The sequence below is a fragment of the Apis mellifera genome, linkage group LG6 (genome assembly GCF_003254395.2).
Source record: "Apis mellifera strain DH4 linkage group LG6, Amel_HAv3.1, whole genome shotgun sequence".
Taxonomy (NCBI): domain Eukaryota; kingdom Metazoa; phylum Arthropoda; class Insecta; order Hymenoptera; family Apidae; genus Apis; species Apis mellifera.
The window spans coordinates 16,104,499-16,117,375 of record NC_037643.1 but is presented as its reverse complement, the minus strand read 5'-3'; the positions used below and the strand labels follow the sequence as shown (position 1 = coordinate 16,117,375).

The window sequence follows — 12,877 nt, the reverse complement described above, 5'->3', positions numbered from 1 at the left end:
TTCATATTAATAAAGAAAGTACTGTAATTAATTTTTAAAATAAATTAATTCATTTTTTTATGTTATTAAGAATTTATTTTTTGTTTTATATTATAAGAAAAAAATATCATTATATATATATTCTATTATTATTACAAATTATAATATATTAAATATAAATTATATTCGTACACAATATATCAGATAGTAGATTCATCTACAATGATATTCATTAACATACATATAAGATATATCGGATGAGTCATCATTGCTTATTTCTATGACAAAAATAATTAATACGTTGCATCGCACAGTGAAAAAAATGTACCTAAATACGCAACAAGTACAGCATAAAAGTTTTTTTTCACGTTGTAGGTTTGAAGTGTTCACGTAAACATTTTATATGTCATATGCTTATGCAAATACATTTAGAATGAAATATTTATTAGTTGTATAATTGAAATTAATATATAAACAAAAAAATGGAAGGACACGAAGATGATGAATTAGAAGATTTAAATTCAACTATTTATACATTTCCACCAAATGTACAAAATGTCATTGAACAGGTTAGATTAATAACAAACTGTCAAAATATTTAATAATTGTCATTCATCATTAACAAGTAGTTAATGTTTTCTTATTTTATTAAACATTACAATTCATTTTCTTTTATTTTGTGTAAATAATTGTAAATAATTTTAGCGATTTTTCTTTGAATTAAATAAATAATTTTTATACCTTTTAATTCTTAGGTTTTGCCTAGTACGGATCCATTGGACCAACCAAATTTTAATGTAGTAGATTATATAAATTCATTGTTCCCAACAGAACAGTCTCTATCGAATATAGATGATGTAGTAAATAATATGGAATTAAAAATACGCAATATAGACAAAGAAATTCGTTCTGTAGTACGTGGACAAACAAATGTAGGTCAAGATGGAAGAGCAGCATTAGAAGATGCACAGAAAGTAATAAAACAATTATTTGTGCATATCAAAGATATTAAAGATAAAGCAGAACAATCTGAAGAAGTTGTCAAAGAAATAACAAGGGATATTAAACAATTAGACTTTGCTAAAAGAAATCTCACTGCCTCAATAACAGCATTGAATCACTTACATATGCTTGTGGAAGGTGTAGATACTTTAAAGTAATGTATTATAATTTTTATTAACAAAAATATATTTAATTTAATTTAATATAGTTTATATAAATATAATTTAATGTACTTATATGTTATTATAATTTTATTATAGAGTATTAACACAAAAGAAACAATATGGTGAAATTGTTTTACCATTACAAGCAGTGATGGAAGTGATGCAACATTTTAATAGTTACATGGATATACCTCAAGTAAAACAATTGTCTGACGAAGTATGTAATATTTAAATTTTTATAACAGTAAAATATCTCTTTTTTATTAATATATCTTTTTTTTAATTTAAAGGTACGTCAAATACATGTTGAGTTGGCTCAACAAATTACAGCAGATTTTAAACAAGCATTTTCTGGTCAAAATCCAAAATATTTTAATCAACTTACAGAAGGTTGTTTAGTGTTGTCTGTTTTGGATCCTAAAGTCAAGTATGTTTATTAGAAATTTAATTATTTGTGATGTTTAAATATAAATATAATAACTCATATTTTTTTTATAAGGAAAGATCTCCTTACCTGGTTCGTAGGTATTCAATTACAAGAATATGCACATCTCTTTGATGAAAATCAAGATTTTGCATGGTTGGATAAAATAGATCGACGCTATGCTTGGATAAAGAAACATTTATTTGATTTTGAATCAAAATTTGGTGCAATTTTTCCTCAAGATTGGGAAATATCTGAACGAATTGCTGTGCAATTTTGTCATGTTACAAGAGAAGATCTTACAAAATTAATGCATAAGAGACGTGCTGAAATAGATGTCAAACTATTACTTTATGCAATTCAAAGGACTAGTAATTTTGAATCATTATTAGCAAAAAGATTTAGTGGTATTACTTTAGAAAATTTGGATGTAGGAAATAAAAAAAATACTACAGACATGACTGATAATAAAGTTCCAGGCAATCCATTTGAACAAAATGAACAAGTATAATTTATAGAATGCATATATATTATATTATAAAAATATTTTATATTTTAAATTATTTTGTACTAAACTTTTATATTATAAAACAGGTACAAAATGAGAAACCAAAACCATCATCATTTTTAAATCTCATAGGAAGATGTTTTGAACCATATTTAAATATTTATATAGAAAGCTTAGATCGTAATCTGGCAGATCTAATGGATAAATTTGTATCAGATTCTAAAACACAACCACCTGGTGCTAAAGATAGTGATGGTATTGAGGGTCCTAGTAGTGTGTTATCCTCGTGTGCAGATCTGTTTGTATTTTATAAAAAATGTATGTTACAATGTACACAACTTAGTACAGGTTCAATTATGTTAAGTTTAGCGGAAACTTTTCAAAAATATTTACGTGAATATGCTCTTAAAATATTGCAAAATAATTTACCTAAGTAAGTAGAATAGATACTTTTATGAGTCTACTAATTAAATTTATAATTTTTCACAATTAACATTTCTTACAGAATTGGGGGTAGTGCGGGAATTGCTACCAGTATGAGTAGTATACGTGATTTTCGAGATCTTTCAACATCAGGTTTTATACAGAATTTCCAAAGTTTTCTAAAGGAAGGTGAAAGCACTAGATTTAGTAAAGAAGAACAATCGCGTATATGCTGGTAAAGGTTTGCTAATTAGAAATATCTTAATTAATATAATAAATTATATAAATTTATATTTCAGTATATTAACAACTGCTGAATATTGCTTAGAAACAACACAACAATTGGAAGAAAAACTACGAGAAAAAACAGATAAATGTTATGCAGAAAAAATTAATCTGTCTCAAGAACAAGATATTTTTCATAAGTATGTATTATAAAAATTTTTTTATAAATACTTGATATTTAAGTTTTTAATAATATTCGTAATTATTTTTATTTATAGTGTTATATCAAATTGTATACAATTACTTGTTCAAGATTTAGAATCTGCATGTGAATCTGCATTAACTGCAATGACAAAGGTATTTATTCATTTATTTGTTATATTTAATGTTTTTAATTATTTCAAGTAATTTTATTCATTTGTATTCATAATTTTTAGGTTCAGTGGGGTGCCATAGAAGTTGTTGGTGATCAAAGTAATTATGTTAATACTATTGTGGCACATCTTCGACAAACGATACCTACTATCAGAGATAGATTATCCTCATGTAGAAAATATTTTACTCAACTCTGTGTAAAATTTGCAAGGTAAGGAATAAAGTAAAATATGAATTTATTTCATATTATTATAAAAATTAATGAAAAAACTTTTTTTTTTGCAGTTCATTCATAATAAAATTAGTACAACAATTGTATAAGTGTAAACCATTAAATACCGTAGGTGCCGAACAATTGTTGCTAGATGTACACATGTTAAAAACTGCTCTCTTAGATCTTCCATCAACAGGTTATCAAGTTCAAAGAAAAGCACCTGCTACATATACTAAAGTAATTTTCTATAATTAAAGAATTTGTTAATTAATTTTTATTCATGATATTTTGAATTAATAATTTTCATTTAAAATTAATATATTATTATATAATATATTAATATATAACTTTTGAAAAATTATATCTTTATATTATCCTTTATAAAAAATAGGTAGTAGTGAAAGGCATGGCAAGTGCTGAAATGATTCTTAAAATTGTAATGTCTCCAATAGAATCTCCAAAAGACTTTGTAAAACAATGTAGAATACGTCTACCAGATTTACAAGCACCAGAATTTCAAAAGATATTGGATATGAAGGTATTTAATATTTTTTTATATGTTTCTATTATTAAAATTTATTTAAAATTAAGATTTTATCATTTATATTAAATTTCTAATAATTCATAGGGTCTGAAAAAAACAGAACAAGTTTTACTATTAGAACAATTTAAGCAACCTGAGAATACAGACGTTTCTCATGATATTAGGAGTCATATCATTCAAGATAGCCCAGAACATGAAGCCGGACGAATAAAAAGATTGGAAAAGTTAATAAAAAAAAGAATATGAATATGTTTTATAGTAAAACTTATATTGTAATGTACATATTCAAATTAAATATAATTGTAACTATATAAATATTAAAATTGCATAATTCTCTTACTTTGTTTCAATAAAATTGTTTTTGTATAAAATTCATTAATAATTTAATTTTTTAATATTATTTTGTATTAATAATTTTTATTCTCCAAATTTTCTAAATTAATCAAAGGTCTTGTATAAAACATATAAAACAACAAAAACCTCGGTTTTTTATTTTATTATTATACATAGTAAATAGTATTCAATAAACAGGTAGATGTTAACCCTGTTTCTGTGCAAGTTCCTTTGCTTTAGCTTTTTCCAACTTTGCTATTCTAGCAGCAGATTTGCTGCCTAAGAGACCACCACCCCAATGACGTCGGATTTCATCGTATCTATCATTGAAGTTTGTCTTAATAGCCTCAACAAGTTTTGCAAAGTTTGCTCTATCGCCAGAATCCACCTAAAATAAAAAACAATGTATTACTAAAAGTAAATCTAATTTAAAATTTAATAGGACTAATAAAATTATATCAGTAACATATTGTTTAGTTATATCACTAATATTATCATTGGATTGGCTCTTTTTAAATTCATCATGTTTTGAATTATTATTTTTATAGAAATAACTTAAAAAAATTATATAAAAATAATATAAATAATATAAAAAAAATTTTACCTGTACTAAAGCTACAGCAGTACAAGTTTTACGCCTAACAAGACGTCCCAATCGTGATTTACCTTTTATAATGCAATAAGGTACACCCATTTTACGACAAAGAGCTGGCAAAAATAAAACAATCTGAAATAAAAAATAATGTATCAATGAATAAGAACAATACAATGATACGTATTTTACAAATAGAACCATTTTACTCAGAAAAGTATTTCATCTTTTAAATAAAATTTATATTAAATTTATTTTCAGACGAAGAAATTCAAGCATCATTGTAATTGTACAATAAAATATTGAATTTATAATATTTTGAAAAAAAATATATACCTCGATTGGATCAACATCATGAGCAATTACTACAAGTTGAGCTTTCTTTTGTTCAACAAGTGTAGTTACTGTATTTGTTCCACTACGTAATACATTAGGTTTTTTTGTTGGTGTATCTTCTTTCTTTGCAACTTTTTGTTCAGCTCTAGCTTTTAGTCTCATTTTTTTCATAGCAGCAGATTCAGGTCTGTACTTTTCTAACATTTTAAATAATTGTGTTGCTATAACATGAAATAGATGAATTTAAATTATCAGATTTTCCCAAATTTTTTGTTTATTTACATAACAAATATAAGATAAATATACCTGTTTGTTTATCTAATGTTTGTGTGAATTGATTGATTGGAGGTGGGACTTTTAACCTTTTCTGTAATACTGCCCTTTGTCTTTGAATACGAATGTATTTGGGCCATTTCACAAAGCGACTAAGATCACGTGCAGGTTGAATATCCTGTCCTAAGTAATAAATTATTACAAATAATATAAGTTAATACTACGTAATAAATAAATTATATATCTAAACTATCTATTTTTTTTTACTTACCAATACCGAAATTACGAGTACGTTTCTCAAATAAAGGATTGGTTTGTTTTTTAGGTTCAACCTTCTTAACTGCAAGTGGTGCAGCTGCCACTTTCTTTCCAACTTTCTTCTTCGGCTAAAATTATTATAAAAATATATATATTAATATTTTTTATTTACTAAATACTAATACACATTATCTTCATAAACACAAAGTAACACAATACAAAACATTATGGTTAATTTTACTATGAAAATATGTATCAACAAAATCACATATATAAAAAATTCATATATTTATGTCAATAAATAATCGTATTGAATAATAAACTAAATAAATAGCTAATATGATAAAATGTACGAAAGAGAAACATATTTATAATAATAGCGCATATCCAAGACATGCTGAATTCTAACCATCAAAATTCAGAATAATAAATCATTATCATTGGAAATATTATTTTTATCTAACAATTTATTAAATTTACCTTTTTTTGAACCATCGTTTTAATAAAAAATTTAACGGATCCTTTATATCACAAAGGATATAAAAGTTTGTACTTCGCTTAGCACAACGCAAAGTACGACCGCCAAGAACGTAAAGAAAGAATCATATAGCAGCGCCATCATCAGCGCCACCACAATGCCATTTAACAAATAATATCTTGATATACTAATTTATATAGAGAGGAAACATAATGATTATTTTTGAATTTTCTAAATATATCTCAATATTTATTTCTAAAATAATTAAAATATTATTTTAAATAACTTACAAATATTTTTCTAAAAAGAAATTCACTTTATATTTTTAGAATTTGCTTTACAATTTAAAGTATTATATAAATCATTATTTTATTTATCAAACAGAAAATATAATATGAATAATTATTAAATTTATTAAATTAATTAGAAATATATTAATATATTGTCAATAAATAGATGCAATGTATGGATTTATGTTACGTATTATTATTAAAATAACATAAATTTTATGTATGAAAAGAAAGTTGTGTTTTATTTAAAGTAAAAACGTTTTGCTTATCTCAATAGTTTTATGAATTTGAAAGATGCAGTAGAAAGTTGAAAACGTCGAAACACGCATGCGTGAATTCATTAGCAACGAGAATGTAACGACAGAGACCGCGCGTGCGACCTATGCGTCTCCAGTTGAGAGTATTTTCTGTAAAGAACGCGTAGCGGCTATGTCAGTGTTCCTAATGTGTCGACGATTCGTTTATAAAACGTATCTGTCATGAACGTTGATATTTGGAATCTAAAAAACATTTGTTTATTAATGTGTTCGTGACAGTACGTGAACTGAATGAATAGTGATTTTCGACTTATCGTAATATTTTCTTCCGTCCTACTGTCGATTCTGGGAAGCCGCTCGTTTTCTATTTCGACATAAATTTAGAAGCAGTAGCTACAGGTAATAATAATAATAAATTAAATAAAATTAATTTATATTATTTTAAATCTTATTGCAAGCTAAATTCATTTATTCTATCGTTTTAAAGCTAGTAAATCATTAGTGCTTCGAAATCATAATGTAGCATTTCGTTAATGGTTACTGACAAAAACGTGATAAATATATTCTTTCTTGATCTTTTGCTTTTTATTTATTTTAAATTTACATTAATTACAAATTATTAATAGTAGAATCATTAGAAAATATTTCTTATTGGAATTACTAGTGATATATATATGAATATAATGATTTACAATATAATATATTAAACAATTAAAAAATTAATGAATTAAATGTTTAAAATAATTTTACTTAATACATTATTATATAATTTTTGAGACCTTTATAATTTGATTAAATTCATATATCAGTAAAACAGTAATAAAGTGTTTTATATTTATCTGTATATTTATTTCCTTATATCTAATTTTTCATGTTACATTTTTAATACAATTAAATACAAAAAAGCAGTGTAAAATGAAAGAAATATTTTTTTAGTTAATTTCGATTTATTCAATTAGATTAACTATCAATATGATTCTCAATTTAGAAGATCTACATGTCGGATATCTGTAAAATTATTTGCAAGTTTTATTACACATAATCACTTACGTTACAATTTTCTCGAAATCATTTTTTAAAAATTTTACAAAATATATCCATAGATGTTCAATGTAATTATACTTATGAAAGAAGAAATTTTTTTCTCTAAAAAGATAACGATCAATAGTTGCGTGATTGATAGGTACCAAATATGACTATCAGAAAAATTTGCGGCATCGGTGCTGGATATGTGGGTGGACCAACGTGTAGTGTGATTGCTCTGAAATGCCCAGAAATTCAAGTGACCGTTGTGGACAAGAGCAAAGAGAGGATCGCCCAATGGAACTCGGAGAAATTGCCGATATACGAACCAGGTCTTGATGAAGTGGTGCGCAAATGTCGCGGCAAGAATTTGTTCTTTTCCACGGATATAGAAACTGCAATCCAGGAAGCGGATCTAATCTTCATTTCGGTGAATACCCCGACGAAAACGTTCGGCAATGGAAAGGGAAGAGCAGCTGATTTGAAGTACGTCGAGAGCGCGGCCAGAATGATCGCGGAAATAGCGACGGGAAATAAAATCGTTGTAGAAAAAAGCACGGTTCCAGTAAGAGCTGCAGAGAGTATAATGAATATTTTGCGTGCCAATCACAAGCCAGGAGTATCGTGTCAGGTAAATAGTGTACCGCTATGAAAATTTGATTATTTTAATCGTATTCAATTACGGAATTACAATTCGATCGATTTTGTATATCGATTATATACACGCAACGAAGATTGCACGAAGAAATCGAAATGCAATTTCAAGTTCTGTCGATTATTTTGTCGAAAGTATAAATTGATCTCCTCGAAATTTCTTCTCTCTCTCTCTCTCTCTCTCTCTCTCTCTCTCTCTCTCTCTCTCTCTCTCTTCATTGCTCTCTGTAGAGAAGATTTAATGGTCTTGTGAGAGTAATGACTCGAATGCCACGTGGCTGGCTTCTGATATGCCGTTGTGTATTCTAGAAGTAAAGATTGAGTAGATAGATAGTATAATGGACTCAATATCGTGGTGGAATAAGAGCAAAGAAAATTTACAGTTTCTCCTTGCTCGTAATAGACATATTACACGGTACCCTTTCCAGCTATTTTTAGACGCATACCAGATGCATCTTTTCCGCATGTTGATTAATATTTTTTTTTTTTTTTCCTTTCTATTTGTAGATTATGCTAATACGATTTAATCTCTCTTTTTTTTTAATTATAAAAATAAATATATTTTCGAGAAGAGAATAATTCTCTAAATACATAATCGTTCCGTTAGTTATTTTTATAGATTTTAAATTCGATAATTTTTAACGTATAAATTTAATATTTTTTTCAGCGTTAGTTAATTTATTATTAACGCATTATTAATACTACTATTGGAACTATTGGAAAATTGATTCAATAAACCATTAAGTTTATGTCTGCCAATAGACAGAGACATCTTATTGTATAATTGTTACTCGCTCATCACATATATCATCATATGACCTTTCTTTCTTTCACAACTAACCGGTCTTTTTTATTATTTGTTGCGCGTCCTTTGACATCATCGATGCAATCGTGATGCGAAGCGACACAACAGCAACAGGAAAATTTTTTTGCGTACATATACATTCTTTTCTCCTTTCCAGATCTTATCAAATCCAGAATTCTTGGCGGAGGGAACCGCCATTGAGGATCTGGTGAACGCAGATCGCGTTTTGATCGGCGGTGAGGATTCGCCGGAAGGGCAGGCGGCCATCGAGGAATTGTGCAAGGTTTACGAGCATTGGATTCCAAGGAAGAATATTTTAACAACGAACACTTGGAGCTCGGAATTATCAAAACTGGTAAAAAAAAAAAAAAAAAAGAAAGAATATTTCATATTATATCTACAACAAATATTACAACAGATATATATTGGCGATCAGGTATAGATATCATATCATTGTTTAACGATTGTAAAATTTTGTTTGCCAGATAACGTCACGTATTTCGTATTTTTTTTTTCAAAATGTCACGTCGAGGTGTGCGTATATATATATATAATTATATATATATAAATTATATATATATTTTTAATTATATATATATATATAATTTATAAATATATATATAATTTTTAAAAATATATATAATTTATATATATTTTTAATTATATATATATAATTTATATATATATATAATATTTTTAATTATATATAATTTATATAATATATATATTTACATATATTTATTAATATTTTAAATATTATAAATATTTATATAATTATATATTTATATTATATAAATTTTATATAATATTTTTAATTATATATATTTAATTAATATATATATAATTTACAGTTTTATCTCTTCGATTATAATATTTAAAAAATCGTTGCGCAATTATTATTTGAAATTAATTACTTTTCAGGCCGCCAACGCTTTCTTGGCACAACGTATATCGAGCATAAATTCCCTATCGGCCGTGTGCGAGGCGACAGGCGCGGATGTGTCCGAGGTTGCACGGGCGGTTGGCCTCGACTCCCGAATAGGTTCCAAGTTTCTTCACGCGTCCGTTGGATTCGGCGGTTCCTGCTTTCAAAAGGATATCCTTAACCTGGTGTACATTTGCGAATGCCTGAATCTGCCCGAGGTTGCCGCCTATTGGCAACAAGTGATAGACATGAACGAGTATCAAAAATCGAGATTCTCGGCTAAAGTAATCGAGTCTTTGTTCAACACCGTCACGGACAAGAGGATCTCGATGCTAGGTTTCGCGTTCAAGAAAAATACAGGCGATACGCGTGAATCACCCGCCATTCACGTTGCCAAGACGCTGCTGGACGAGGGAGCCATGCTTCATATATACGATCCCAAGGTGAACTTTGTGTATATATATATGTGTGTGTGTGTGTGTGTGTGTGTGTATATCGTTCCTTCTTTATTATCTTTCTCTTGCCTTTGCCCAAGGTTGAGGAAAGTCAAATTGTCGAGGATTTGACGCATCCAAGCGTGACTAATGACCCAGAACACGTGAAAAGTAGAATTAATATTTACAAAGATGCTTATAGCGCTACGAAGGGTACACACGCCATTGTCCTGTGTACAGAATGGGACGAGTTTGTGGTTGGTAACAATGTATTTACTTGCATAAATGTATTTTGTAAATGTAAATTTAAGCTTGATTAATTATTTTGATTTTTTTTTTTATCCAGGAGTTAGATTATAAACGAATTTACATCAACATGATGAAACCCGCGTACATTTTCGATGGGAGAAAAATATTGGATCATGATAAGTTACAAAAAATCGGTTTCATCGTACAGACTATTGGTAAGAGAATTACGAGAACGGTGCTTTCGAGAGCATGGGGAAGTCAAACTCAGATATAACAATGTTTAACGTAGGTTATCGTAAAAAAGAGGAAAAAAAAACGAAAAATGTTTAATTTCGCATATATTGTATTTTAATTATAAATTCATAAATCGTTTTTTAAAATCTTGTGAACGATATAATAATAATTGGATTGTTCTAAAATTTATGAACTTTTATCAATGATGAGTTTAACATTTTAGCTTAAAGTATTTCTTTGTTTTAAAGGCATTGTGTAATAATGAATTAATTTGCAATTTTTTCAAATTTGTGAAAGGTTCGCAAGATTTTAAAAGGTTAAATTTTTTTTTTTGAAAGAAGATTTGAAGTTAAAATTAAAAATTGAAAACAAATGACGCTGTTTTGAAAATATCGTATCGTACATGATACATATTGCTCGTCGTGACTTATGTAATAATCAATAACGTCAGTTGGATCAAATATTCATATATGTTTCTTACATAATTTGATATGCAGTTAATATTATATATTAAGTATGTATTAATTATCGTATTAATTGACGATACGTAATGTAGTATTATTTTTATCACTTTTTATTAATGCTGCAAATGTTATTGTGAATTTATCGATTATGGGCATTTATGGGATATATAGTAAATAATACTATTTTTAAAAAAATGAAACGGATTTCGAATATTCCTTCGATTTTTTGTGCAATATATATTACGTATGAAAAAATATTGCAAATGAATTCTTTGCTGTTAATACATTATTGTGATATGTTGTATTTTAATTCAAAAATAGAGGTTGAAACAACTCTGATTAATATGGATAATTTTTGATTCCTCGTTTTCAACCTCTACTTTAAAAGCATATTTTTTAATTGTATAACATTATTATAATTTTATCTTTTTGTATTTCCATATTCCTTTATTGCATTTTTGGAAAACTTTTCCTAGTAGTTTCACACGATTTTAAATGTATATTATGTATTCTCTTTATACGATATTTAAAAGTATTTATAAGTGATACAAGTGATATAAATGATTTATTCTAAATGATACTATTATTTTTAAAAATGCAATGAAGTTATAAAAATTGTTTTTTTTGCTTTGTTACGAAAATTATAATTATATTGTAATGTTATAATGTTAAATAATTTTTTTGTAATAGTAACATTAGAAAGGAAAGGAAAAAAATAAGCAATAATATCAATGTTATATTTAGTATATTACATCATATACTAAATATACATATATTTGATATATGATATCAAAATGTTCTGTATAATAATGCCATTTATAAAAAAAAAAAAAAAAATTAGGAAATTAGCAAATTAAAATATTCAAAATAATTTTACAAGAACTATTTTCATTGTATGTAATTATAAGAAACTGATATAAGCAAATAATTTAGTATTCATTTATTCCAAATAACAATACCTTTACTTTTATAATTATATATATATATAAGATTATAAATAAATTTGATAGAAAATTTTTTAATTTGATATTGTTCGTTTATGTTTGTATGTATGTAGTATATTCCTTTGATATTCCTAAAGTAAAATATTTTATCATCTTTAGATAAATATTTCGGTGTTTCATATGAAATGAATGAAAAAAATTATTTGATTTTGAAATTTCTTTTACACAGTAATTGTTAATAATATTATAATATTTTTAATTTTTGTATAAAAATTTCAAATTATTATATTTGTAAAAATATAATTATGATAAGAATATTTTTAAATTTATGATATTATTTTCTGTAAGTCAGTAATTTATTATAAAATTAAATTATAATTTAAATAGATATACATTATAAAAAGCACACATTAAAACTTAGAAATTAAAAAAAAATTTCAAAATTCATAGTATCGATACTGGTACTTACA

General features: G+C 26.3%; 3 protein-coding genes across 4 annotated transcripts; 2 read left to right on the top strand and 1 right to left on the bottom strand.

The window, feature by feature from the left end:
- Positions 1-223: 223 nt before the first annotated feature.
- LOC550700 (vacuolar protein sorting-associated protein 53 homolog) lies at positions 224-4,197 on the top strand. Its single transcript, XM_623280.6, has 13 exons — positions 224-548; positions 735-1,135; positions 1,242-1,362; positions 1,436-1,572; positions 1,645-2,074; positions 2,164-2,510; positions 2,583-2,735; positions 2,800-2,925; positions 3,004-3,082; positions 3,163-3,311; positions 3,386-3,551; positions 3,706-3,852; positions 3,943-4,197. Exons 1-13 carry the CDS (start codon positions 462-464, stop codon positions 4,102-4,104), a joined length of 2,505 nt encoding a protein of 834 aa, XP_623283.1. The 5' UTR covers positions 224-461; the 3' UTR covers positions 4,105-4,197.
- A 126-nt stretch (positions 4,198-4,323) lies between these two features.
- Positions 4,324-6,287, bottom strand: LOC409528 (60S ribosomal protein L7a). The gene is made up of 6 exons (XM_393034.7): positions 6,131-6,287; positions 5,664-5,778; positions 5,426-5,575; positions 5,120-5,340; positions 4,796-4,918; positions 4,324-4,579 (listed from the first exon to the last, which is right to left on the bottom strand). The coding sequence occupies exons 1-6, from the start codon at positions 6,143-6,145 to the stop codon at positions 4,397-4,399; spliced, it is 807 nt and encodes a 268-aa protein (XP_393034.1). The 5' UTR covers positions 6,146-6,287; the 3' UTR covers positions 4,324-4,396.
- A 474-nt stretch (positions 6,288-6,761) lies between these two features.
- On the top strand, positions 6,762-12,490 carry LOC413356 (UDP-glucose 6-dehydrogenase). 2 transcript variants are annotated; one of them, XM_006570934.3, is made up of 6 exons: positions 6,762-7,074; positions 7,844-8,329; positions 9,315-9,512; positions 10,079-10,525; positions 10,618-10,773; positions 10,863-12,490. In XM_006570934.3, exons 2-6 carry the CDS (start codon positions 7,868-7,870, stop codon positions 11,037-11,039), a joined length of 1,440 nt encoding a protein of 479 aa, XP_006570997.1. In that variant the 5' UTR covers positions 6,762-7,074; positions 7,844-7,867; the 3' UTR covers positions 11,040-12,490. The 2 variants fall into 2 exon arrangements, with proteins under 2 accessions (XP_006570997.1, XP_006570996.1); XM_006570933.3 differs by having other exon boundaries at positions 6,772-7,074; positions 7,859-8,329.
- The last annotated feature ends 387 nt before the right edge of the window (positions 12,491-12,877 follow it).